General features: G+C 39.9%; 1 protein-coding gene across 1 annotated transcript in view; it reads right to left on the bottom strand.

Annotated features, from left to right (window-relative positions):
• Positions 1-299: 299 nt before the first annotated feature.
• xylt1 (xylosyltransferase I) overlaps positions 300-22,596 on the bottom strand; it is a gene marked incomplete at its 5' end in the record, with an annotated part of 138,267 nt that continues 115,970 nt past the window's right edge. The window contains 3 exons of the mRNA XM_043711099.1: positions 300-6,266; positions 12,438-12,771; positions 16,456-16,651. Coding sequence (XP_043567034.1) covers positions 5,944-6,266; positions 12,438-12,771; positions 16,456-16,651 — 853 coding nt within the window. The remainder of the gene's footprint in view (positions 6,267-12,437; positions 12,772-16,455; positions 16,652-22,596) is intronic.

The following is a 22,596-nucleotide window of genomic DNA, read 5'->3' as shown; positions in this document are numbered from 1 at the left end:
AATGCCTGGTCTGTGAGAGCTGGCTGCCCCCAGGCTGCTTCCAATGTTCCAACTTAAAATAAAACACCCGAAGACCTCACAAGTTGTGTATTTAAGTTATCTTGAGTAGCCAGATCGGCACCTCTGCCTGAAAACCTCTCTTCAAAAAAAAACAGGACAAAATAACCTTTTAAAGTTATAGCATCATCACAGTCGGGTGCAGGTAATCAATTGTGTGATTTAATGCCACATGGTCAATTTTGGGGTTTTTTGCAGATTCGAGGAGAAGGCAAAGTCAAAAAATGTCTTAAGGTAAAAACTTCAAAATAAAATTATTTATTATACATTAATATTAAACAGTGCTATTATACAGTACGCACTGGTATACCAGACTCTGATGTTTAGTTGCATGAAATTACCTCATGTTTTATCTGGTCAGCTGTGTCTTCAGATTCTCCAAAGGTCTTGTGTTCTAAATTCGCTCACACTGCTAGTTACACTCAGTGATGTACAGCTCCATGACATCATTAAAGATTGCTTCAGAATCCTGATGCCTCATACAACATGGGTCTCTCCCTTAGTTATTCCAATGGAAATTTGGCATTCCAGAATTCTGAAACAAATTAACATTTTTTTTTTGTTCATTCATGGGACATGAGCATTGTGGACAGTCCCGAATTGTCCTGGAGATGGTGATGGTGCTGAAGTATTAGTTGGCAGTAATCTCAGCTATATCACAAGACTATGCATTCAAACGCCAAGACTTGTGAACAAAAATTAAAGCTGATAGAGTAGGGTGGTGCTGTTCATCAGAGAAGACTCCATTTGTCTGGTGACTGCAAGAGATCCACTTCATAGGGGCAGGCAATTCTTGCTGGCCTCCTGGTCAATATTTAGCCCTCAACTGACATGACAATTATTGGGTCATGTGTGGGAAAGCTGACAGTGTACAAATTAGCTTGCACATTTTCTACAAAGAAACTACACTGAAAAAAACATTGGATGATTAGCTTTGAGACACCCGATGGTCTTGAATGGCCTATATAAATGTCAGTGTTTCTCTTTCTGATGAACGGGATGGAGGTCAAAGCATATAGTTGGCAAAGGTCAGAAATAATTTATTTCTAATTAAATCAGCAAGGTGTTGCAAAATTGTTTAAAAAAAGGAAATAAGTTTTATTATTTTAACGGTCTAATGGAGGTCCTACAAATGATGAAAGGTTTTGGTGGATTGGATGGGAGGAAATGTTTCTCTCCTGGGGAAGCGAATCTCTTCACTATAAAAGACACCAAGAAATCGAAGAGGGAATTCAGAAGAAACTTTTTCACACCCAATGGTGAGAATGTGGAACTCAGTATCACAGCAAGTAGGTGAAGTGAATAGGTGGTTATTAATGAGAAACCTTGGGAAGATGCTTTAGTGGAGCATAAAACACTAGTATGGACTGATTGGGCTGATTGGCCGGCTTCTGTACTGTGTAGCCTGTATAAAATAATTAGGTCAGTGCACTACAGAAATTCACATTTTAAAGACACTGCTAATTCTTTACTATCACAACAGGTTTATATTTTATGATTCAGAAACCAGAGAAATGGCAGTTGATTCATTGTAACATTTTGCTGGAAGAAATAATTTTATCAGATTTTTTTAAACAAATAATTGCTGAGTTAGAATGGCACAATAGGGTAAATCATGGGCATTTCTATCTGTATAGCAGAAAGTGAATTAGTCCTGCACTGAGTGTTTTCAACTTGATCACATTTCACCAGGAGAATGATGTGGAAATCTGAGTACATGATCCGTCAGGGAGAGGTCAGCCTGATAATCAGTAACACTGAGAAGTGCAGTCTGTCTGCTCCCCCAAGGGTGATACAAAAGATCCAATCATCCAGAAGAGAGGGGTAAATCTCCATAAGACCAAGAGCTATTCCCCAACAGTTATTACATTAAAACAGTGATTCCCTGTCAAAAAGTACTTCAATGACAGCACTTTGGGATGTCCTGAGGTTGTGTAAGGTGCTATGTAAAGGCAAGTCTTCTTTAAACAGAAGCAATACAAATATCAGGAAAGGGTTGAGAAACACTGTCATATGAAAGAAGCTGGAGTCCTGTTATTTAGTAGCCTGCCATAGAAGTGACAGCGCACAAAGTTATACCTATTTTAAATTCCAAAGATGAAAAATTGCTTAATGAAGAGAAGAATAAAGAATTAGCTGAGATTTGTCATTGAACAGGATATATTGTGTCCCTCGAGTGTGGAGTGTGAAAGCCAAAGTTGAGACATTCATGATAAAGTTGCAAAAAGGCAAGACACACACCTTTGTTTTTTTTGTATTTTAAAATTCTGCAATCAAAACCACAATAGGACAGTAGGCGTCTATATACAACAGCAGTTTTTGGTACGATACAGCATTTAATACAACTGTTGATAACCTGCAAAAACTTGCTTTGTCAGACAAAAGCAGACTTCCTCAGACCAGAAGGCAGTTAAGGCACAATTTCTGTGTTTCATTATCTCTCTGCTAATTGGAGGGCAGTTGGGTGCAAAACAGCTAGTGCAATATTTGCTGAATAAAACATTCTACATACAGGAAATCGTACTGGCTTTCAGAACTTTTGACCCAATTGTCAAATTAAACATCTTTTAAAACTTCAAAATATTTTATTCCTTTAAATAAATAACAAATATCTACACCTTGCAAGGAGTTGCATGTTGGAATTAGTCCTTTTCCTGTAAGTACATGTCCAGTTTAAAATAATTCTTAGTTTCTTTTTAAATGCTTATTTGGATTTATAATAAAATAGCCATAATTTTTTTTTTTAATTGCATAAGGTAGTCTTTAGAATTTTAAAATGAGGGCACAATCAATAATTTATCAGGAGGCAAAGGAATAAGCCAGCACTGACTATCTGACAGCCACGCATTTGTTGACATGTAACAAGTGTATCGTTAATAACTCAAAGACTCTTCAGTATAGTCTTTGGGCAAAAATTGACCTAACTGTGACTAACAATGCCCGTTGAACAAAATACGTGACAATTTACAAATTTGGTGCAGTGAACAGCACCTGAATGTTTCCTCTGTTATCAGAGACGTCTGTACAGTATCTTGCAGTTTATTTGGCAAGTTTAATTTCAATTGCGTTGTGTTCTCATGACAAGGAACAGCTTGCATAGATCATACATTCAGCTCAGGTGAAACAGGCTCTGAAGATATTTCCAGTAGCAATGATGTCGGGTAAAATATGCTCCCATTCATGTGAGGTAGCACCCATGACAGCTCCCCCCTCAGCACAGGAGGAAGAAGGCATTGAGCTGACAGCTTCATGATAATTAATACATGGCATTAACAGCAGAGAATTAAAAATGGACAGCTGCTTAATAATTTCAGAGATTCACATCCCCCCACTGCCTCCCAAGTGTAAAAAGGTTTGCTTAGTTGTGAAATGGTCTCAGCCAACCTGAAGTTTTTAACGTGCACATTTTGAAATGCTGCACAAATTGGAAAAGGATACCTGCTGTGTACATTTTCAAGGTTGGTTCTGGGATAATGGAGCCTTGGGGAGTCATCAGTGTGTATTCATAAATGCTAGAAAAAACATCAGGCCAATAATCGTTCCTTTACAGGCAGGATCTCCAAAGTGTATTTCACTTTTTTTATATATAAAAGGCTTTTCATTTTTAATGACTGAAGACAAAAAGCCTAATGATGTCCTATCTTCAATCTTCTAAACTGATCGGTTGTATTTCTAATTTCACCCCTTCCCAAATTAGGAATGATTTGTGGTTCCTGCGCCTAACAGGAATGTGGAGATTTTTCTGTTACCTGTATGCATTCTTTTACAACCATTGGTTTAAACAGACTGAAATTATGAGATAAACACAAATCATTCATCAACTGGGAAACGGATACATTATTACAATGAAAATGACCTGAAGTTAATTTTTGAAATCAGTTTGTTCAAAGTTGCACAAATTCTAGACAGTATTAACATTGCTAATCTAGTATGGCTGAGGCAGGATCAATGTGGGCAGAAGTCCTGATCACACACTTTTCCACTCCCATTCCTGTCACTAAATCCACCAGCCTTTTGAAGCAAAGTTCTGTTTGTTTTAGATTTTGTCACACATTTATGACGGGGGTGGCACCAGATCAACTAAATTGAATAATTTAGTGTTACATCGAAATGGATAGAAAACTGATGCCCAGAGTTTGATCATGTGAACTATTCACTTCAGTAAATATGTGATTATACAGTTTAAAAACACGGTCAGAGATGGAAATCTGGATTAAAAACAATGTTCAAAGTGCACTGGAAATGAACTAATTTGTAGAGAGGGAGGTAGAGTGATTTTTGAAATGGAACCCTGTAATGGGGTGATGGGAATGTCCACAACAGGGACCCTGTCACTGCCTCCCAACTGTTGACTAATCTGCTCGATATTCACAGTATTTCCCATGTCAGTTCAGCAATTCTTCATTTCCCCTTTGTTGCCAAGTTGCTGTGAACAAGAAGGACCCTGTGATTTGGGATAACTGTAAATCCGTAGCCACCCAAGGGTTTTAGCAATTATTGTCACTGTTGAGTTCACACAGAACAAGCCGAGAAATATTTCAACTCAAAGTAGGAATGGAGTTTGAGTGAGGCAATGCTGATTGTGAAATGCAACTCTGAACCCATCTAATGTTTAACAATAAGTTACTCAAATACAAATTATTAACAGGAATACTGATAGACCTTTATAACACAAGTTGAAACAAAGGTGGGCTTCATCTGATTTTCACACTAATAGAAGCAGAGACCTAGGTTATTTTGATGTGATGAAGTAAATAAGCAGGGCTGCTGGCCTGCCTGTTAGTCTAAAAACCCTACAGACAGTAGCTTCACATGCTGAGATCAAATGTGTGTGCATGACACTAACTGTTCACAAGACCTATCACCTGCAATAAAGTTAACAAACCCTGCCCACACATCACATCAAAGGATGACGATTAATGCAAACTGCATGAATGGGCCAACACGAAGCACTTCTGAGATGCCCTAATAACAAATATAAAAGAAGTAAAAACATTCAAATTTTTAATTAGCTACAGTAAATAATGTTCAATCAAAGATATCTGATTTTTAACCATGTTGAATACTTGACCATTAGGACTTGAACAGAAGAATGTGTTTCTGGTTCTATATTCAAAAAGCTTTCTCTTTGAAAGTGCAATGTGATTTTTTTTGCAAAATTAGATGCAAGATTTTTTTAAAAAATTAAGTTTAAAAGGAATGTTTGATCTAAATAGGTTAAAAAGAGTTGCTATATCATTGCCATGAAAAATTCGAATAAATTAATTTGCTTTGGGGTTTCACTGATGGTTCCACTACATCATTTTCTGAATCTGGTGTGTATCCTGGCTGCAGTATAATGCTCTGATCATCTGTAATAGAATAGTCAGTGCTGAAAGCACTGGTTCAACAAAGTGCGTTACAACCTGTTTGGGAGAACTGACTCTCTCTCTTACACTAGGTGTAACTATTTGATTTCAATTTAAATAATCCTGTTGACAAGCTTTAAGACCCTCTCCAGGTTTTAGATCAGATACAGTTAAAGGCGATAGGAAGTCTGGACACAGGCCTTTGTTAATAAAGGCAGATTAGTAATAGGATATATATATATACCAAAGCTGCAAAAGCAGCGCCTACTCATTAGTCACTGACTAAAATGTTTAAATAAATAGAGTGCTAAAGTTTCCTTCTAGACTTTCTGTAGTACATGATAATACATCTGTTCTTTCACAGTACCAGCACAGCTAACACTGCTTACCTCTGTCAGTATCAACATCTTCAGTTTAGATACACTGCCCTAGCTTTGCCACAATTCTATGAAGACATCCGGGAACTGCTGCTAAGAACTAACAGGAAAACCCAATTGGCAATTTGTGTTTTTATGATGGTTCAGGAATGCATTAGGTGCTACCTCAAACGCCCATTTGCTTTGACTGGCCCCAATTCTGATTTGGGGTCTGGACTCTCTGAACTCCAGGTCGTTTGGCTGCATGTGTGCATGATCGAGCAAGAGGTGGGGCCACTGGCACAGATATCCACAGCTGACCACAAACTGTTCACCATGGGATCCACCCAGCTCTCCAGCTGTGAGCCAGTGAGTGCTGCATTGTGTTTTGCCTGTTCCACTTGCTTGGAAGTAGAGTGTATATTCAGAGTATTCCTCAGGCCTTGAAAACTCTGCTCCATGTAGGCATTCTTAGATGGGCCACTATGTAACTTGAGTGCTTCTCCTGGAAGAGAGGAAAGAAAGCTAAATGAAACATTTGTGAACAGAATATCGAGTGTACTTTGCTGAATAAGGATTATTTTTGAACATAGCACATCATTTCTCAACTTCTACATTTAAAATCTGCCAGCCTTTAGTTCACTTTCTTTGTGTGCTTAATTAGATTTTATATTTGTATGATAATAAGGTGAATGATATGTGGCTGAAATGACTATCTTTTACCTGTTCACTTCTGTTTATCCATACCTGCTTCAGTTCAGCTGTAGTCACATTTGATTTGTCTGGATAAAACACTAAAATTCAGTTTGTGGGATTATACATTTGAAGTTTGTGTTAAATGTCATCAAGTTTCTATGGAAACCAACAACAATTACACGTTTCATTTACTTTATCCATTTTGTTACTGATGATGAATGCAAATGCAGCTAAATTCCAAGCTCATTTTGTTGTCAGTGAATTTGGTTGCAGCCAGAATGGTATAAATTCAATACAACTCGCCCAGTTTCAGCATTCAGCTGTGGCCTCTCAGGACTGCCCTGGTCTCAATGTCAAAAACTGCCCAGTCTTTCTTTCTATCTCCCTGACCTCATCAACCTGGCATCTCACTCATTTTAAGCACACACTGTACTGGTAGCACACACTGCTATAACGTGCCTCTCATTAACACAAATTAGTTGCAATCTGATTGGGTGAATAGGGAACGTGGCTTCTAAAACGCTAACTTTTAAAGTGTGTGTTGGCTATAAGGCAGTCACACCGCCAATACTTTAAGTGTTATTTGTATTGCATGATTGTTGCAGAACACAGCTTTGCACAGGAACACAACTATCACGTTATAAAAGAAATACCTGTATCACTTTTCTGTTGTCAGTGCTATTATATCCTTTCAAATTAAGCACTCCATAATCCAATTCATCAAATCTCAGAGGAGGGAAAAGAGGGAGCTGGACAGCAATTATAACCAAGGTGGCATCAATCATATCTCTGATGCTAAAGGTTTCACCTCAGAAAGGAAATATCCCAGATAATGAAACAGCCTAAATTCTCAACTGAACGCACCATTTGTGTAGTTGAGTTTGTATAAATCGTCACACTTGGAAAAGCTTCTACAGGAAATAAAATTAAACATGGAATTTTATCCTCGTAGCTTGGGACTTTAGATTGTACAGTAATTCTACTGTGTGTAAATGTTAGCCTATTGCTAGTGTGACAGTGTGTAAATGTATTTGTGTACTCAGCTCACCTTTCACCATATTCCTCATATCAGCGCAGATTTGCATTGAGCTGGGTGGGGTCCAAAACTGTTTAAAACAGGTGGGTGGTCCAGACTCTGGAATTCCCAGCCTCATTTCTGGCCATTTTCGCCAGCATGGAATAAGGGCGCACATATGTGACACTCCCATCCTAGCTAGCTCCAGTGTGGGGGTGGACACTTCAAATCCCACTCCGTCCCTTCTAATTTTCCTGGGACATATGGTTGATGACACCTAAGTGGAGTTATGAGCCACGGGGGAGCCCTACCCCAAATTGGGGACCGAGAAAAAACAGTCACCTGTTTTTTGGAATTCTTCACTTTCTGACCCATTGTCTGTAGCTCAGAGAAAAATCAAATAATCTGTTCTTGCAGGTTCAGTTGATTCCTTTAATGTTTATTTTGACAGCTGAGATCATTAGGAACGTTTGGCTGAATTTCAAGAGCTAATAATCTCCAAGGTGTTCATGTTCACAGTCTGACTAACAGTTTTAAGAGGTTATTAATGGATTATCTGTCTTGGATATAATTTCTCATTAGATGTATGGTTTTACAACTCAATTGCACTTAACCATCTTTCAGTTATTAGGAGTTTCCTTCTCTTGTGTAGTACACATTTTTGTTTGTGTTCAACAGATAGCACTGTGCTACATGCAGTAAGGTGGTGGTGAGAAGACAGCTGATGAAAATAGATGCCATCATGTCCCAGCAGTTGCAACTTTACAGCTAGAGAATCGAAATGAGATTGAGAATTTCAAACCCATTAAAGGCAACTTTTTAAAACTGAAATTTCCTAATACTTCTCTTTTAGCGTTGTGACCTTTTTCTGAAAACTATAGCTTGCTTTAAACTACATTACTCAGAATGTTTTTAAGAACAAAAGAATGCCCTTCAATTGAAGTGCATTTGTGGTTAATCAGCGAAGAACAGCAGAGAGCAAAATTAATCCACACTGGTCATAACCAAAGTCAAGATTCTTAGCTCTAGTTACTATAGTTCTCATCAGTATTCCTTCAATCCCCATGTCAAATTATTTCTTTATTAAATGGGAAAGTGGAATTTAAGGGAGACAGTTTAATACATTTTAATTCTTTATCTTGGCTTTTAAGCTGAAAAGCAAGCTTCAAATTACCCAATATTTGCTGCACAATTTTTGACCTGCTCACTGTTGCTTAATCTCTGGAAGCTGCTCGTTTGTTCTTTCACCTGGATTAGCTGGAAAAGCTACAATACATTTGATAATGGGGTATGTTCACAGGACTGAGCCAAATAGATTGGCTGTGTTATACTTCTCGTTCAAATTGACAGCCGAGTAGCAGATAATGAATCAATGTGGAAACCTTTAACAATCACTGACGGCAGGGCAGATTATAAATAGCACTTGTGATGTTTTTACTCAATGATTCACCTGCTCGGATTGAGAAAACAAAAAAGATTCAATCAAATGAACAGCTCAGTCTGAAACTCTTACATTGAACTATTGTTTCACCTTTTTTTTCTAATATATAAACACAATAATTTTGTTGATGTCAGTCTTAAGTAGGGTCATATTACCGAGCGATAGCCCTGACATGAATACCCCACTTACATGAAGTGGGCATCCATGACCAGCTTCCAGACCTGCTCTTTCCAAATTGTTCCAGCACAATGGTTATAAAACAGCTATTTGTAAGGAGTGTTTATATCCCTGCTGTTACTTTAATGCCACTCTCTTACACAATAGTCAAGGAAGGCCATCACAATGTACTCTGCAATATCTCGGTGGAGATATGCCTACCCTTCAGGAACTCTAATTGAGGGCAGGCAAGTCTATTTATTATTCCTGCAGACAATAGCGCATGGGTTGTTGCAGATATCACTGAAAAAAAACCAGCCATTTCACAGGATACAATATTGAGAACAGCAGGAATTACACACATTCATAATGCAGTTTGTGTGGCAGGGCATCAGACTGAGAATGATCATGTTCATACAGATTGTTCATGATTTACATAGAGAAAGGTTCACTTTATATTCTAATATTTCAAATTGGACCCATTAAAAATTGCATAAATTAATGACTGTACTTCAGGTTACATTTGCTATGTGGAGTGCACACCTCTTTGAAACGTAGTTAGAAGTCAGGGTTGGTAGGTATTTTCATTTTTTAGAAATTATGGTGTGACACACATTAGCTGGTATTTTGTACTTTGTCTATAATTGTGGTCACAAATCCTGACCTCTAGCTTCCCACAATCCTTAACATGAATAAGGAAACAGGTCAGAGGTAATAGTGGTTGACGTGCAGTCAGACTTTAGGACCATGGAGCAACCTTGAGATGGCAGCTGCTTCTCACTGGGCAATAAGAGCACAGTGTGGGTGGGATTAAGGGAACACAAACAGAACTATGTGGAAGCCTTAAGTCTAGCCATGTGAATGTTCGACACACATGCAGAGAAGCATATGGTAGCATTAGGTGGTAGAGTTTATCAAATAGTTATTCAGTAATGTAACAGTAAGATTAGATCCTGGTCTATTGCTGATTACATGCATTGTAGCACTTAGCCTAAACATTTAATAAGCAGTGTTAGAAAAAGCCCAAGTTAGAAGACAGTTCCAGATCTTGCCTTCTCCTTGACCAGTTCATCTTGAATCCAACTAGCAAATGTGGTCGTAAACCACAACAGAGTTGAGTCCTTGATTGGGAAAGTATTTAGGACAATACGTTGCCCTAAAGAGAGAAGCTCTCAGGTCTTTAGGAGCCTGGCTGATGGTCATCGAGATCTACAGCACAGAGAAACGCCCTTCAGTCCATTGAGACTGATTGGTCAACAACAACTACTAACTATTCTAATCCTATTTTCCTGCATTTGGCCCATAGCCTTGTATGCTATGGTATCACAAGTGCCATGTAAATATGAAATGTGATGACGGTTTTTCTCTCTCTCTTCAACCATTATAGATAGCGAGTTCCAGATTGCCACCAACCCGGGGAGTGGAAACTTTCTCCTCACATCCTCTCTCAACTTACTACCCTTTTCCTTACTTTTGGGAAGAGAAGGATGCTAGGTGGGATGGTGCTGTACCTGAATTTACCACCTTCCCAACCCAACACCAATCAAGTAGCTGAGTAATGGCCCCATTGAAGGAGCTGTTCCCAATACTGCTAGGTTAGCCTGGCTGCATGTGGATGACCAATAGGCCAGGCAGTTACAAGCTACTGAGCACATTGCTGCAGAGGGCAGGTGGGGAGATGCCTTGGAAAACTAGACAGACCAGATATCAGAAAGGAGCAGGCCAGGGGCTGGGAGGATGAAGACAGCAACCTCCACAACCCTTGATTCTGACCACCTGACCACCCCGCCACCCTCCCACCTCAGTCCTATCCTGCAGTACTTCCCCAGGGAGTGTGGGCCCCCTGTGATGCCAAGAAACTATCCTCCATCAGCAGCCACAGCCTCTTCTGTGTGGGAGACATTACTGCTTGCAAGAGTAAACAGTCCTGATTGGCTGACAGCTTTCATTGGGGTGAGGGACTGAGGAGGTGGGAGAGACAAGGCTGGTTTTTGTGCCGAGGATCCTAATCCAGGAAAAGGTTTTGTCAGTGCCTGATCTTTTCCTGCCTCAGTAGATCTGCTGAAAGGAGGTAGCATGGGGGTCTCGCTGTCTCTCAATCAAAAGGGGCAAGACCTGTAATGCCTCAATAAAATAAACTTCGTTTCTGACTCCCACAGAAGACTCCCAAACCTGGTGAGTATTTTTGCATTTTATAATCTTACTATTTGAATATAGTTCACTGGTTAAGATTCTAAAATACTTTAAAGAAATAATCCTTTTGGTTAACCCAAGCTCCAATGACTATAATTTTAGGAAGTGAATTTAATTGCTAGCTCTTTGATGGTTAAATTGACTATTGCACGTTCCATGTGTATTTTAAGTTAAACAAAGTGCTTGTTAGCAATACTTTTAAGTGGCTCCCACCAATCCTTGATATCTGTTATGAGCTAAGATTTAAATGCTGTATCTAATTATGCCAAATCCCTCTCAAACTGTTGAGGTATGTTATAACGGGATTGTTTTTCTGTGTGGAACACTTTGGAATGATACACAGTAACTGATATTTTAATTTATCTTGTAGTTTAAGACAGACGTCAATTTGAGAACTGGACATCACGAGAGGTGACACATAAAGTTTAGTATAACTTTGCATTACAGATCAGAAAATCACCAGCAATGCTATCACCATCCTTAGTGCCTCTGGGTTAGAGAGGAGATACATAGCCATGTGGTTGTGAGATGACCCCTGCTGGAAGGGGTCACCTCACAACCACCCGATGAAGGAGCAGCGCTTGGAAAGCTAGTGCTTCCAATTAAACCTGTTGGACTATAACCTGGTGTTGTGTGATTTTTAACTTTGTACACCCCAGTCCAACACTGGCATCTCCAAATCACTGCTGGAAGATGTGTGTGTGTATCAAAGTCTGAGTTAGCTGTGATGACATCCTCAGACAAATAGCTTAACACCACTTCCTGATGAGATTCAAACAGCAAGTGCCCATAACCCCATATACTGCAGATCACAGACAGAGTGTGTAAGGGAGTGTGTGTTTGTGGGAGTGAGTGAGTGTGAGTATCATGGTGGTAGTCTGTAGTTTGTACTCTAGCCACTTTCTCATCTTCGGTAACACTTACCCTTTCGGATCAAGATCAACCTACTTGCTACGTTACATGGAGTATTTGAGGTGAATAGCATCGACCTTTTGTTTAGGGAAAGCTGGATAACTACATGAGGGAGAAAGCGATAGGCATGTTTGCAGTTGTTATTAGATGCAATAAGGTGGCAGGAGGCTTGTGTGGAATGTAAACCATGCAGTGGACCTGTTGTGTTGTAACACTATGCACTCCCCCTATTCTCTCAAAATGCAGTTCGGCATGTGTCTCACCTTTTCCGATTGGCTGCCTGTTTGAAAACGTCAGTGGAGTCACTAAAAATTTTGTCTCAGCCACTGGTGTCCAGCGGTGCAGAATTTTGACAGTCCAGAGACCTGGACGCAGGGGGAGGTTGAGTGGAGGTTTGTAATGAGTGAACTCGGCACCAGACTCGATCTGAATATCATACGTAGCTGCAATGACATTAATTGGATCGATCCAAACGACAGTGACTGTGGCGTTAGGGCCCTTGCCCCACTTTTGCATGCCAATAGGCTCATCCATAGGCCCAATGAGGCCGCCATAGTTTCGAAAAATTCTCTCCTTAGCATCCCATTCTGTGCCAATCTGAAAGTAAAATGCATAAAAGCAGACATGAACTATAAATAATTACCCAGAAATGATCCAATATAAACAGGTATAAAAGAACATACAGATAAAAAGTGTTTGCGGTTAACATAGCGCTCAGGAACAGTGAGCTGTGGTGGGTAGCGACAGGCACTGACCTGAGTAACAGCTGGGAGCCAATGCATTTCCACAGTTTGTATGGAAAGGTGAAGTATCTTTAATAACAATGGTATACCTTTCTCCATGTCCTCTCTCATTAACTGGATTTAAAAGTGTTAATGAGTAGAAAATAGTCAGAGGGACCACACATCTACCCTTGCTCTCAACATGCCCTCTCCCTACAACCCTATCCACAACCTGAATTCCCAGGAAGTGCTTACTCAAGTCTTTGGTCTTTGCAATAGTCAGAGATTTTCCAGCATGTCCACACTGTTCATCAAGCATCTACTGCCCAGCAGCATCTAAGGCCTTCTCAGTGACACAGCCAAGTGTGGGAGCTGCTGCCTTCTGATTGGCTGGCAAGTCTGCGTCCAGGAGCTTGATTTCACAGAAAGGATCTTTGCTGCCCTCCAAACTGCCTGATTGGAATTGAGATACAAGCCTTGCTCTAAAATTAGTGGGTTTTGAGTAGATTTGTAGCTCAGGTTGAGGTTCTGGTTGTAGGCTTGCTCGCTGAGCTGGAAGGTTCATTTCCAGATGTTTCGTCACCGTACTAGGTAACATCTTCAGTGAGCCTCTGAGCAAAGCACTGCTGATAATTCCTGCTTTCTATTTATATGTTTGGGTTTCTTTGGGTTGTTGATATCATTTCCTGTGATGTAATTTCCTGTTCTTTTTCTGAGGGGGTGGTAAATGGGGTCTGACTCGATATGTTTGTTGATAGAGTTCTGGTTGGAAGCCATGCTTCTCGGAATTCTTGTGCATGTCTCTGTTCCGAGAAGCATGGCATTCCAACCAGAACTCTATCAACAAACACATCCAGTTAGACCCCATCTACCACCCTCTGAGAAAAAAGAACAGGAAATGGACATCACCAACCCAAAGAAACCCAAAATATAAATAGAAAGCAGGAATTATCAGCAGTGCTTTGCCCGGAGGCCCACTGAAGATGCTACCTAGTACGGTGACGAAACGTCTGGAAATGAACCTTTCAGCTCAGCGAGCAAACCTACATCCTTGTTCTAAAATGTTGGCTTGAGGTCTTTTCAACAAGTGAGTGGGACACCTGAGAACACCAGAAGAACCTGGTCAGTATTCCTACAATTCAGTTATTTGACTCAAAATAAGTTTAGTTTTTATTTACTGAGTGCCAGTCCTTCTGGCTATCTGTCAACCTCAGTGGCTGAGGTTCAACAACCTCATGGCCACACAGTCAGAAGAACTGTTTTGATTAGCTCATCTTCTAAACCGAAAGCAGGCTATGGCAGTGCAAGCCCAATAGAATAAAAGCTTGTTTCTAAGTGGGCTCTTGTGATATAATATGGTCTGTCCCTCTCAGCCACAAAGTCCAGGTTCAAATTCCACTTGTACTGGAGCTGTACCTGAACAGGGTGACCAAGACTCTCCCTAATATGGCATGCCATGTTTACAACAAACTCTTGAATATGTTTCAAAGGAGACAACCTACAGTGAGAAACCAATCCCAAGTCTCAATGGAAGACGCCCAGCAGCGAGCATTTTGCTGGTACCTGCACCGTGGTTCATTTTTAATCCATTCATGGATCACACGCTTTATAATCACTGACCTATTCTAACAACAAATGGGACTGCCTTACATCAAAGTGCTTTTTGTAAAGATCACTGTAGAGTGAAACTTCACTGGGCTCTCTCCTTTCACCTAGTGTTATTGATGCTGCTGTTTCAATAAAACATTTTTGTCACAAGGCACAAGGAGACAGTCTCTCTATAGAAAAGAGACAGTCTACTGAATACGCTTAACAACTGACTGGCTTTGCCTTAGAGAGTTGCCAGAACGATAGTTCTGTAATGCCTTTACCTAGGTTTTTTTGTTGATGAGCAAAAACAAGTGTCTCTGTGATCAGTCTTGTAATTCACCAAGGTGGTCCTTCTGACCTCCTGTTCTAAGACTGCATTTCTCCCTTGCTATTGCTTCGCAGCTCTGTGCAGCTGCACACACAGCTCCAATTGAAAGTGGGTTTTCATGCTGAACTATATCATGTGCTAGGATAATAACATGGTTTAACAATGATCATATCTAGAAACAGTGACTGATTGAAGCAACAAATATCACCTTCAACTGCAGATCAGACAGATGCACACTGTTTACTGCACATTTGGGACTGTGAAAACAACATGGCCTTTAGCAGCTAAAAGCTCTGTTCTGGTCATTTGACAAGTGAAATTTTCCATTCTGCTATTTAGATTAAATATATCACTAAGCTTTCTGTACAAGTAAAAACAAGTTACCACACACAGGAGATTTGATCTGTAAATTAAAACACTGCCATGTCCCACCAGCAGCCAGTCTATTGCAACATGCAACTGTTCATATTTTTTCAATGACAGAATTCATAATTCAAAACTGTAATGAAGTTAATGGAATGCTGGCTTTTAGCTCAAGGGTTAGAAATTCTAAAGTGAGAAAATGATGCTGCAGTCACAAACAGCCTCAGGCAGACACCATCTGGATACTCCGATCAATTTGGGTGACCAGTCCTTAGCGAAGATAAACTGGTTTTGGGAAGAGTACAGTTCCAGTTCACAGGAATCATATCACAATGTAAAAGCAAAGTCTGAGGACAATTTGCACAAACTAGGCTTGTATTCCATTCAAGTTAGAAAGTTAATCTGTTGAATATATTTAAAATGATTAGGGTATTAGGGTACATATACACAAAATATATTATTTTTGTCAGAGAATTCCTAGCAAGAATATTGGTGTCAGACAATTTTGGTGCGAAATTGAGAAGCACATTTTGCACAAAGGGTAGTGGGCATGTTGTATTCTCCTCCCAAGGGCTATAGATGATGGGAGCAGCTCACCTTTCCAAGACAGAGATCAATAGATTTTTGTTCAGCAAGGGTATGAAGGGCTATGAGACCAGAGGAAATAAAACCAAGGTTAAGGAATTAGCTGTGATCTAATTAAATGTTGAAGCAGTCTCGAGCAGCCTCTCTGGTTCATCCAGTTCTGATATCCTGTTCAGCCTGCTCTCCGATCAGCTGAATTCTCAGGGAGCAGGGGCAACTCCAGGGGATCTGTAAAAGGCTTGATTGTGGCCTAATTCCCAGTATCCTCAGATTTCTTCAAGGTGGCATGGCTGACATAGGGGAAGGATTAAAGTAAATTACTACGGTGTTGGAAACCAGAAGGCAAAGACAGATTGGAGGGATGCAAACTCTAATCAAGCAGTAGAAAAATAGTAAGCAACTGAGTACTCCCTTCTTTTTCTTTTCAGTGAAAATTGTGTTGATTTGACTAGAAATGTGGGGCAGGACATCAGATTCCTGGTCAAGTTGACCCTTCTGCAAGAATCTGGCTCTGTTGTTTAGTTACTCCCATTTAGCACTCACAATGGCGACTCAGCGCAAGATGTCAAGGGTGGATGCTGGGTGACATAATCAAAGATTTTTACAACATTTTGCAGATGTGCCAGTTATAATTAAGACAGCAAATTCCTTTATTTCAGTAAAATTAAGTCAGCTTCAATTTTGGTTGTTTACCTCAGCAAACTGCAGCCGTGCAAAGTCATTGGTGGGATTTGAAATTTTAAACATTTTTCTTGGCATCACCCAAGACTCCAGCGTTTCCAATTTGCTGGTGGCCAGATTTGTCGCATAGTGTTTCAGCAGATAGCCTTGGAACCGGTCAGCATAAAAATAGAGATGAACTGAAACTGGATTGCCCATAGCGTAATATCTAGAACAAAACAGGTGCAGAGAGATAAGTGTTAGCTGAGAAAGGACAAGACCAATGGATATTTTCGAATATTCTTCAGATTCAGTCAAGGAAGAGCAGTTAAACCATAAAGACTTAAAAGGCAAAGAGAACGCCATTTAGAACACAGCTCATCATAAACTGTCCCAGGAATGGATTTTTAAAACAAATCTTGAATGAATGTTTTCTTCAAACCGACTGCTGTCAGATTATCACATGCTGGTTTGATTACAGAAAGATACAGGGAACTGCAAGACCAAATAAACCAAAACAGAAAAAACCCAAAAATTGCTGGAAAATCTCTGCCCACATCCTGTGCATGAATATATAAAGAAAGATCTGGCAGTACAGTATCAGTGGAGCAAACGCAGTTAACATTGGGGCTCAAGTGACCCTTCATTAGAAAGGCCATTTAACGTATATTCCTACAAATAAAATAAAGAGCAGGAAGCTGCTCTACCACTCCAGAACATAGCTGATCAACAACTTCAACATCATATTGGCCATGTTATCCTCACATCTGTTGTATCAGTAGGGAGCAATCTATCAACTCTTGTCTTGAACTTACTAAATAACTGAGCATCCACAGCCTTCTGGGGTAGACAATTCCAAAGATTCAATACCTTTTGGACAAGGTCCCCCTTACCCCTCAGTCCGAAATGGTTTGCCTTCTATTCTGAGACTGTGTTCCTTGGGTTCCAGATCCCACAGCCAGAGGAAACATCCCTTGTGGAACTCTGCCTATCCCTTTAAGACTTTGATTTGCATAGACCAATCTGTTTGTCAGGCACAGCGTAATGTATATGATTGATAAAGGATTTCTGGGACAGGAGGTGGAAAATTTCAGGTAACCAGAATTTCATTTGAATCAATAAAATGAAGGGGTGTTGACTGTGTCAATGCTGGGGCTTTGAGGGTCTCACTGTCATGCCAATACCATCTCATTTCTAGACTTTAAATTAAGCTGCAAAGTAAGTGCAGTCCGCAAGAGCTTAAAATCAACGACTTACAAGAATAATCAGATTCTAGTTTGAAAGTAACAAAACATAATTTTACTCTGTTAAAAAGACAGCAGGCTTCCTTTAGTTGTGTATGTGCATGAGGCAATGATACTGAAAGGATTAATGCTGAACAATATATTAATTTCTACCTAATCTGATTGATGTCATATGGATTTGATTGGAGAGAAGAGGAACATCTTACCATCCTGATGGGGACAGCTGTGTTAACTTAGGTCTTCCAGTAATTTCAGTAACAATGACTTATGTAATCTTTACCTGTCTGCTATCATGCAATAGCCTCCATCTTGTGTAAGGCAGGAGCCTCTGCTCGTTATGGTACCTGGTGGATTTTCTTGACCATACTAGACCACATGGAAACCCAGTCAGAAAAGGGAATGACAACAGCAATCCACCCAACATGTTGGTAATACATGTTTATACAACAGTGCACCACCAAGTTGCCCCTGAATTGTCACAGAATTCCTCCACTGCAGAAATAGTCTGCACCAATCCTCCAAACAGCATCTCCCCCAGAACCTTCACCCTCCACCAGCCCACCCAATCCCCATGACTGTGGGTGGAAACTGGAGCATCCGGCAGGAACCCATGTAGACACAGGAACAATGTGAAAACTCCACAATGACAGTCACCCAAGTGTAGAATTGAACCGGGATGCCTGGCGCTGTGAGCAGTGCTAACCACTATGCTGCCATGCCAACCCATTGTCCATTAGTTATCACAGTAAAGTCTGACATTTCTGGGTTTGCCATTCTTAGTAAACAAGAGAAAAACTTGTCGACAGCATCAACTGTCGTACCCACTTGTCCAAGGGGGAGAAGTGTCAACAGCAAGTATTTTCAACCGGCACATCTTTATATAACAAAACAAATTGCGCTGAACCCTTACAACACAAAAATGAATCAGTGTTGGTGGGCTCAGGAAAAGGAAGCATTTCAAATTCCAGATCCTGCAGGAGCAAAACAGTTTAGCTGTAATAGTCACTCTCATCCAATGGAGAGGAGAAAAGGGTCCCTCAGGAGCACATTGGCTGCTGGAGAAGCAAGCTGGTTAGCTCAGTTGGTTGGGTTGAGGTGCGGACTGACATCAATAACATAGCTGCAAATCCTGCGCCAGCTAGGGTTGACATGAGGGAGCCTCATTCTCAACCCCCTCCTTGCCTGAGGTGCCGTGACCCTCAGGTTAAACCACCACCAGTCATCTCTCTGTAATATGAGAGTGGCCCTATGATCTGCTTAGACTATAGTGATGACCTGGACATTGTTATTGAAGGGCTACTGGGGCATTTGGTATTTCAGCTACACAGTAGGCTATTCAGTCCAACAATATTTGTTTCACCAATTAGTTAGATCATGACTGATCTATATCTCAGCTTCAACTCCTCACCTTGGTTTCACATCCCTTAGTACTGTTGCCTACAAAAAAAAATCAAGTGATTTCACTTTGGACATTTTCAGAGGAGATATCCTCTTTTGGTGATGGTGGTGGGGGAAGGTGGGTAAAGTGTTCAATACCTCTATTACCCATTTGATGTCTTTTTTAATTCATTCACAGGGTTGAGGGTGTTGCTGGCCATGCCCAGCATTTATTGCCCATCCCTAATTGCCCAGAGGGCAGTTAAGAGTCAACCACATTGCTGTGGGTCTGGAGTCACATGTAGGCCAGACCAGGTAAGGATGGCAGTTTCCTTCCCTGAAGGACATTAGTGAACCAAGTGGGTTTTTTCCTGACAATGACAATGAATTCAGGGTCATCATCAAAGTCTTAATTCCAGATTATTTTTTAAAAATACAATTCAAACTTCCCCATCTGCCATGGTGGGATTTGAACCCAGGTTCCAAGGGCATTGCCTGGGTTGCTGGATGAACAATCCAGCAATAGTACCACTCGGCCATTATCTACCCTTGCATTACTTTTATCTTTTACCCATAAATTCACATTCTTAGAAGTCAAAAATAAAACGCTTGGTAACTGTGCATTTATTGAATATTGTTAATGTGGCACAGCATAGTGGAATACATATCAGACGCACATAGAGCAAGATAGTTGTATTGGATTCATTCACAAAAATTACAAAAACATAGGTGTTGTTGGAATAAAACTCATTGAAGACAGGACTGAATTCAGTGTGAAGGAGGAAAAGTTGACGAGGAAAGGAGATGTAGAGGGGGGTTCTGACATGTTCAGGGTAATTTAAAAATGAAGCATGCTGAGCTGATAGCCTCAGGGAAAGAGACAATATTTAAATAGCTGACGTTGTTAACAAGCAAACTGAAAGCAGGATTGGGAATTGAGGTGTACTTGAGATTCCTGGCAGATTAAGTAATTTGAAGTAGGACGGAGTTGAGAAAGCTTACAGGGGAAAAGGGGGAAGGAAGAGACCCTGCAGGGTAAAAGAGGAGATAACAACAAGGTAGGAAAACCCAGGGTGGAAAATCTGCAGATGAAAAGGAGGGATAAGAACACAGTAATGAGATCAAACAGAATATGGTATTAATGGCACAGGCAGTCCTATGAGGTAACTGTAGTACAAGAGTATTCATTTAGTCCCATAATGATAAAATTGTAATTAGATCAAGTTGGAATTTAGAGCATAAATTTGTGGGAAAAACTGAAGCTAAAAAGGTAAATTATATATATTCGACAATTATTAATGACAAAGGATAATACTGACTTGCCGCTAAATCTCTGTTGTACACCTGGTATTCTAGAGGATTTTGAATCTGGTGTAGCAGAGATAAACACACCAACAGATTGGATTTATTCTAGCATTTCCTTCACTGACTCCTTCAGAATGCATGTCTGCCAACAGCAGAGGAAAAGATATCAGTGGACACGTGAGGTTTCCTGCAGCTGGAAGCAGGCAACCATTGGAGCTATGTTTAAGATCAATGACAAGTCGAATACAACCTAATAGTTTAACAACAATGACAGACACAATAACAGAATCCTGAGGACAAGCTGGAATGGTACCTTTTATAGTATTGATTTGAAAAATAGGAAAGATAACAGACCTGAAAGCAGGGTTAAGAAACAAGGTCGGCTTAATTAGAAAGGGAAGGGTAATGAAATTAGCCAGACAGACAGTAAATGATCACATAAAATATTGCAGCTTGGCAGACAGATGTATTTAATTTGATTCTATCCATTGCACAGTAATTAACACAAGATGACGAAGAAAAGAACTTTGGAGTAATAGTGAGCTCATTCATCAGCTTTAATATCTGCAATATGGCAACGTAATTTAAAGAGAGAATAGTGGAATATGTAGTTTGAACAAAAGCATTTCTAATTTATGTTCTGCCTTAATGATTTATTGCTCAACCAACAATTAAAACATACATATTGCAGAGGGCACAAAGATGAGAAATAAAAATGCCAAATTAAATAATATACAAGAGAATTAAACTCTATAGTCTAGGAAAAGGATATTTGGGTGGGACCTCATGGAGTTCTTATAAAATATTAAGTGGTACAGATAAAGGAAAGCAAGAAATTTAATTCAAAGCCGGGCACGTAGGATATAAATTTAAATAATTGAAAAGTAAAGTGATAAATGTTTGAATAATGTGCCAGGCTGGATATTAAGGGGAAAAAAAATGGTATTCAGAATCCAGTTGAATACTAACCTGGAGAGCTAGAGCACCAAAGAAATCCAATTGACTTTTGCTAATTAATGATTTTTTTTGTGAGTTTTTAATGATTTGGGAGAAAACTCATTTTACTCACCTTTACATAAGAAGATTATTTCAGCCATGAAGTTTCAGGATGCTCAAATAATGCAGCATCAAATTAAATTCTTTCATAGCTATTCCTTTTTAAAATAAATACACATATTCATATGTTTCTGTCTTTGATGTGTGGTGTTTTAAGCCCAGTGAGTCTGTACCATGGTAAATTGCCTGCCTTGCTGTAATGGCTGAAAAAATAAATTAATTTCTAGGCAGTTACCAATGTAATTTGCTCCAATGTTTAATTAGCACAAGGCAGGGTTTTAGAAATCTACTGCTGTCAATCTGAAACAAGCAGACTAAATAAAATGAAGTAGGGAAATCTTCAAAACAAATCTGCAAAACGTGTACAGCCATGATAACTAATCTATCAGCTCACTATATATACTTTAGAATGAAATTCACAACAAACTAATAAAAAAACTAAAAAATGTGTTGCTGGAAAAGCGCAGCAGGACAGGCAGCATCCAATGATTCCTGAAGAAGGGCTCATGCCCGAAACGTCGATTCTCCTGCTCCTTGGATTCTGCCTGACCTGCTGCGCTTTTCCAGCAACACATTTTTCAGCTCTGATCTCCAGCATCTGCAGTCCTCACTTTCCCCAAATAAAAAAACTACACAACTCTCAAATAGCTACAACTGAACCAAAAATTGCTTGTGTCCTGTTGCAAGTTCATTTGTTAATATTTATTGTTAGAGGGTTTCTTTCTCTCAGTAATTTGGCACTTGAACTTTGCTCCTTCCAGCAGCATGATGTCTCTCGTCGGACAGGACTCCGGATATTGATGTGTTAAGCCTGTATGAGGCCTCTCTGTATGTGTAGTGCATCCACCCATTGTGTGTCCCTGAGTGATCCTTCCCTATTCGGCTGGCCATGCTGAGCTCTCTACTGCAGCACAGCCTACTTGCACAAATATGCCATGAGGCTGATTCTCAGTCCTTCTCACCAATACCATAGCAGATCTAATGGTGGCACTTAATCACTTTTGCAGAATGTCATATATCAAATACAGACATGTCAGAGCCTAGCACCAGAAAGGATAGGAAAATGATTTTAATGATTTCCACATGTCTCTACAAGACTTTTCTTTAAGCTCACTTTAAAAGCACTACTGAGATTACTCTCAAGTATTTAAAGGTTACATTTCCATTGAAGAACACTTAGGTTGGAATTTTT

Source organism: Chiloscyllium plagiosum, chromosome 21 (assembly GCF_004010195.1).
Source record: "Chiloscyllium plagiosum isolate BGI_BamShark_2017 chromosome 21, ASM401019v2, whole genome shotgun sequence".
In the NCBI taxonomy this organism is placed as follows: domain Eukaryota; kingdom Metazoa; phylum Chordata; class Chondrichthyes; order Orectolobiformes; family Hemiscylliidae; genus Chiloscyllium; species Chiloscyllium plagiosum.
Note: the sequence above shows the minus strand (reverse complement) of the source record. Positions and strands in the feature narration are given on the sequence as shown.